Source organism: Marmota flaviventris, chromosome 18, assembly GCF_047511675.1.
Source record: "Marmota flaviventris isolate mMarFla1 chromosome 18, mMarFla1.hap1, whole genome shotgun sequence".
NCBI classification, from domain to species: Eukaryota; Metazoa; Chordata; class Mammalia; order Rodentia; family Sciuridae; genus Marmota; species Marmota flaviventris.
This window is the reverse complement of record NC_092515.1, coordinates 45300443-45306722: the sequence shown is the minus strand read 5'-3', so window position 1 is coordinate 45306722 and position 6280 is coordinate 45300443. Positions and strand designations below refer to the sequence as shown.

Sequence of the window (6280 nt, the reverse complement as noted above, 5' to 3'; positions counted from 1 at the left end):
AGAGGGGAGCTACTGCTTGACTGGTCCAGTTTACCGCTGCCTGCCTCCCTCTCACACCCCCCCAATCGCTTCCTCTCCTTCCTCCTCCCACCTCTCACACAACCTGCCCCACCCCTGATGAGTGGGAGTGTGTGTGTGTTGGGGTGGGGGTGAGGTCCCTGGGGGAGGGTGGGGGATTCCCGGGCGGAACACGTCAGCCCCCGCAGCAGCGTGGACGGGGGGGCGGAGGGGGCGGGCGGGGGCTTAAATAGGCGGCTCCGGAGCCCAGACCAGCAGGAGCTGAAGAGACAACAGAGGCGGCAGAGTCTGTGGCATCAGCAAGGGTCCGAGTGACTGAACCCTGGTCTGCGAGTGGATTGAATCTTAGACTCAGCGGGCTGTATCTGTATTGGAGCCCAGATCCTGGGCCTGACCCTGTCTGTGTGTGAGTGGGTGAGTGCCCTGGCAGAGCGGGGTGGGCCGCACCGTCTGGGTTGGGGATGGATAGGCCAGGCCCGGCGGGATCACAGGTTAGGACTCAAGGACTCTAGTGCCTGGGAGTAGGTGGCAGCAGATCCGAGCATCTTGCCTGACTCCGCATCCCGCCTTCCCTGCGGCTTACACTGATATCCCGGTTCCCGGTCTCCCAGACCCAGACTGCGTTGGACGCGATGACTCTGAACGGCGGTGGCAACGGAGCTGGCGGGAGCCGCGGTGGGGTCCGGGAGCGCGAGCGCCGTCGGGGCAGCACCCCCTGGGGCCCGGTGCCTCCGCTTCACCGCCGTAGCATGCCAGTGGACGAGCGAGACCTGCAGGCGGCGCTGTCTCCTGGCGCCCTGGTAGCTGCTGCGACTGGAACCGGGACCCAGGATCGGAGGCTGGACTGGCCAGAGGGCTCTTCCGACTCGCTCAGCTCAGGGGGCAGCAGTTCAGACGACAGTGTTTACAAGGTGTTGCTGCTAGGGGCTCCAGGCGTCGGCAAGAGTGCTCTGGCGCGTATCTTTGGTGGTGTAGAGGACGGGCCTGAAGCAGAGTCTGCAGGTGAGGTGATGCTACTGTTCAGGAGAGGGGAGATTCACCCTGGTGTGGGAATGGGATGGGGTTGGGGGGCTGTGGGGCTGGAGACCTGGATTAGAAACAGTAAACACCATGGACTTCTAAAGGCAGTTTCAAAATCAGCCCTACCTATTTCAGAGTCTACTTTCCTATTTCAAGATGCAGAGACTTAAGGGAGAAAGGACTCCACCCCCATCCCCACCCCACATGTCAGACCTTGGTAGGAAAGAAATGCCCAAAATAGAAGACCCAGGGCTTGGATGTGACTACTGTGTGGGGCAGGACATCCCTCCCTGCCAAGGCTGGCAGGAACACAAGCAGAGGGAGTTCTAAGAGAGGAGCTCTGGATGGCCAAGGCTGGCCCCCAGGGGTATGACAGTCACTATTCTATAGGCACTGTGATCAGAGCCACCATAGGACCAGATAGCAGGGGGGCAGGGAGCACTCAAGACTTTACTAGCCTAGAGGGATGTAGATGGAGGTCAGGCACACCATGCTATCCATCCCCCAGCTCCTAGCTCTTATTTTTGTTGCTCATAGTGGAGAGGAGGGTTGGAGGGTTCTGGGGAAGAGAGGGGAGGATGTGGCCACTACAGGAAACAAGGAAATGGGGGCTTTTGACAGCCAACAAGTAACCTGGCTACTGGTCTCCTGCCTAGGACACACTTATGATCGCTCCATCATGGTAGACGGAGAAGAGGCATCACTCATGGTCTATGACATTTGGGAGCAGGTAAGATTTAGACTGGAACCCGTGGCAGGAGTGGGAAGTTGAGCTGGGGTAGGGTCCTGCTGGAAGTGACAGGTTCATGTCAGGGGCATGAAGACTGTTGGGTTGATGTGTGTGTGTGTGTGTTCTTTAGGATGGTAGCTGCTGGCTGCCTGGCCACTGCATGGCCATGGGGGATGCATATGTCATCGTGTACTCAATAACTGATAAGGGCAGCTTTGAGAAGGCCTCAGAACTTCGGGTCCAGCTGCGACGGGCACGGCAAACAGACGATGTGCCCATCATCCTTGTGGGCAACAAGAGTGACCTGGTGCGCTCTCGTGAGGTTTCCGTGGATGGTAAGCAGGCAGAGGGTCAGGAAAGGGAGGGAGATCCTGGCTGGGCTGTGGTCCAGTTAGTCTTGGCTCAGCTTGAATCCCTGGGGGTCATCAGTGGCTAAAAATATTCAGGAAGATAACTTAGAGGAAAGGAAGGGAGAGAGAGTTGTTGCCCCCACTGTCCTCCACAGGGCTCCCAATGGCTCAAGAGGCCTGGGAAAAGAATCACATCTGCTAGGGAAAGTAAGGCACCATGGGGCCCTACTCTCCTGCCCCACTGACCCTGACCTGACAGGTAGAAGAGAGTTCAGGGAACCAGACCAGAAGGTAAGAGTCTGGTTGCAGGCTGAGATCAATCTCAGAGTAAGCTTGGCCCTTTCTTTTCAGTCTCAGCATCCTCCTCTGTGGCCTCCATCATTGAGTCCCACAGGGGAACCCAGCAGTGACTTGCACCACTCTTCAAGTCTACCACCCAAGTCTACTGGGTCATTCATCATAATATGACAGCAAAGCTGTCCAAAATAGTTCTTATTTTCTTGGTTGACTACTGCAGTACTTCCCTTTAAATATCAGACTTCAAATAAATGAATGAATGAATTTCTTTTGTGGGCTACCATTTTGGGGGCTCCTTAAATGTAGGCACATCCTGCCTGCGGGGTAACCCTGCAGTGTCCTGGACCCTCAGAACAGGAGTTCTAAGGAAGACCCAGGCCTCCCCTTTCCCTTACCTGGGAATTCTTGTATGGTAGCTGCCAGGGGTGATCAGGGTTTGAATGCTGTTCCCTACCCTTTGTTTACTAGTACATTCTTATCCCCACCACCTAGAGGGCCGGGCCTGCGCTGTGGTCTTTGACTGTAAGTTCATCGAGACATCAGCAGCACTACACCACAATGTCCAGGCACTGTTTGAGGGTGTTGTTCGCCAGATACGCCTGCGCAGGGACAGCAAAGAGGCCAATGCACGACGGCAAGCTGGAACCCGGCGGCGGGAGAGCCTTGGCAAGAAGGCAAAACGCTTCCTGGGCCGCATTGTAGCACGCAACAGCCGCAAGATGGCCTTTCGTGCCAAGTCCAAGTCCTGCCATGACCTCTCAGTTCTCTGAGACCCTGCAGGCTCTCACTGAGGTGGGCAGATGGATAGGTTGGTGGGCTGGCCCAGCCAACCACCACTGGTACCTCAGGGCTAGCTCACTTTCGACACCCTGTGGAGCTGCCAGCTGGGCATCCACCATGGGTCATGGACAGAAGGACCGTGCTGCCCCGGGAGGCAGTTCCCAGTGGCTGGTGAGGGCTGGGCCCACAGATGTGCATGTGCAGGCCCACATATATACCAAGCAGCAACCTGAGCCCAGCCAGACCCGTGTGAGGGGACAGGACCCTGCCTTTCTTCTTTGTGCGTGCCTTGGAAGGAGACTGTTCAGTGCAGTTGCTATTGTTTACATGGAGATTTTTGTAATAAAGACTTATTTCCTGACATGTCAGGGCTGTGAACTGTGTTTCCTCCTATCTGGGGGCTTCAGGAGCAGGAAGGTATCTGAAGTTGAGAGATAGGAACTTCTTGCCCTACTCTGGTGTGCGGCCTTGATGGTTCTCATGTTTGGGCCTGCATATAGCCAGATGGACTGAGGAAGCAGGTCCAGGCAAGGCAAGTTGGGAGTGTCCAGGGAGCAGGAGGAGACATAAACCCCTCCCAGCCTCTGTTGTCCAGATCTATCTCTGCACTGGGGCCTGGCATTGCTTGGATGATTGTGGGTCTTATCACCCCACTATATATAAAAGGAAACATTGCCTGAGAGAACACGCCTTCCCCTGGGTTTCACTGCCTGACAAGAACCCTGGGTCTGGCTCTACACCAGGTATTTCTACCCTGTTCCCTCCTGAGGTGCCAGGAATCAACTGAGCTGCAGATGGAGGGAGGGAAACTTCAGTGACTTGGGTGGCAGAAGGGTGGATGGTTTGTAAGAGTGGGAATGAGGAAGGTGTACCTGAGCATTCTTGGCTCCAGGTAGCTCCTTCATCTCCTATGCTGAGGTTGGGTTACTGAGGGGGCCCACACAATTCTTTCTTAAAATTCTTTCTGGCTGGGCATTGGCTAATTTGATTTTGGAAAAAACAGCTCCCTGGAGCCCTGGCTACCTGGAATGCAAGAGCATGCCCACCCACAGTACTGGGGATTGAACACAGGTTCTTGTACATGCTGGGAAAGTAAGTGCTCTCCCACTGAGCTACATCCCCAGATCATACATTCTTGGAAGAATGTGAGACTGTGACTCCCTCATCCTCAACACAGGCGCTTGTGCAGGAGTTTGACTATAATTATCCCCCATTATCTATAGTTTCACTTTCTGTAGTTTTAGTCACCCTTCATTGACTACAGTCTGAAAATATTAAATGGAAAATTCCAGAAATTAACAGCTCCTACGTTTTAAATTGCATGATATTCTAAATAGCATGATGAAATCTTAAGCCATGCAGTTCTGTACAACTCAGGATATGAATCATTCTTTGTCCAGAGGCTACACACTGTGTGTGCTACCCACCTGTTAGTCTCTTAGGGCATCTCAGTTATCATATCAATTATCTTGGTATATTACAGTGCTAGTCATAAAGTAATCTTTAGTTTACTTATTTATGGCCCCTAAAACACAAGAGTAGTGATACCGGCAATTCAGAAATGCCAAAGAAAGGCTGTAAAGTGCTTCCTTTAAGAAAAGGAGAAAGTTTATTATAGGTTTATATAGGCAAAAATGTAGTGTTCGTGACTAAATATATACATATATACACACACACACATATATCCATATATATGTATATGTTTACATCATATATATTCACATATATGGGAGGAGAATGCGTGTGGGGGAAAGATACTGTCCTCTGTCTCAGGCATCCACTGGGGGGTCTTGGAATATATCCCCCATGGACAGAAGGCTACTGTGCATGATTTCAGGAATGAGCATTTGCATTTGGTAATGGATAGAAAAGTGACTAAATGGGGACTGGTATACAAATCTCCTCATCTCCAAAGCCTGAAGGCAGTCTAGGACAAGGTGAGGGACACCTTCTGAGAAGGGTCTGGGATATGATCCATGTATTTCCCATTTCTACATTAGTTCCATTTATTCATTTCACTGACCCCTGGAAGCTCCCAAGACCTGGTTAGAACCCCAATTACAACTTGTTCCATGGCAAAAGGAGGTTTGAAGCTGGTCCAGTGTGTGTGTGTGGTGTGTTCGTGTGTGTGTATGTGTGTGTGTGTGTGTCTCCACTGAGTCTCACCCACATGCCCCCCAGGACAATATTCACTATTCAAAACTGCTGCTGCTGCCTGTGCCTACTGCCAATATACTTTGAGGCATGGGAAGGGCATGGTTTTCTCAGAGCAGATGAGGGTCCCCAGCCCTGAAGAGGAATCCTGGCTCTGCTATTTATTGGCTGTATGATCCAGAGTACTAAGAACCACTTCGCTTCTCTGTGCCCCAGTGTGTGGTTTGAAGACAGTGCCCCCTTCAGAATGGAGTGGGTAGAACAGTGTGTGCTCAGAGAGGTGCTGGGCATAGTGGGAGCTCAACATCTGTGAGACCCTTTCAACATCCCCACACATCACTTACCCAGACTGGGTGCCCAAGTGACTGAGAGGCAGGCACTCAGCTTGTGACAAGACTGGGGGCAGCTGACAGGTGCTAGCCTAGCTGCCAGCTTAAGAGAGTCTAACCTTGCAGAATACAACAGACACTAGTATGGCAATATGTAAATCAATGGATGTGTAACTGATGTGATTCTGCAATCTGTATACGGGGTAAAAATGGGAGTTCATAACCCACTTGAATCAAAGTGTGAAATATGATATATCAAGAACTATGTAATGTTTTGAACAACCAACAATAAAAATTTTTAAAAAACGAATAAATAAATTGCAAAAAAAAAAGAGAGAGAGAGAGTCTAACCAGATATGCAGTGGGAAGGCCTCAGGGGAGACCATGGGAAACTCCAAGGACAGGGAGAGACAGGAGACCAGCATATCCCCCCCTCCCTCTTCCCCCTCATCTCAGACTCCCAGGCCCCAGAAGCTTCTCCTGGATCTGCTTGGCAGCACTTATTGGGGGAAGGGCTCTGGTCAGCCTTGTAGTTTCTCAAGGTCACCTGAGTTGGCTCAGTCTTCTCTTTCCTTCTCAGAGGCATAAGACAGTTCATTGTC

General features: G+C 51.9%; 1 protein-coding gene across 1 annotated transcript; it reads left to right on the top strand.

Moving 5' to 3' along the window:
- Positions 1-267: 267 nt before the first annotated feature.
- Rrad (RRAD, Ras related glycolysis inhibitor and calcium channel regulator) lies at positions 268-3558 on the top strand. The gene is made up of 5 exons (XM_027939149.2): positions 268-432; positions 630-1020; positions 1695-1768; positions 1899-2103; positions 2908-3558. The coding sequence occupies exons 2-5, from the start codon at positions 651-653 to the stop codon at positions 3183-3185; spliced, it is 927 nt and encodes a 308-aa protein (XP_027794950.1). The 5' UTR covers positions 268-432; positions 630-650; the 3' UTR covers positions 3186-3558.
- Positions 3559-6280: the final 2722 nt, after the last annotated feature.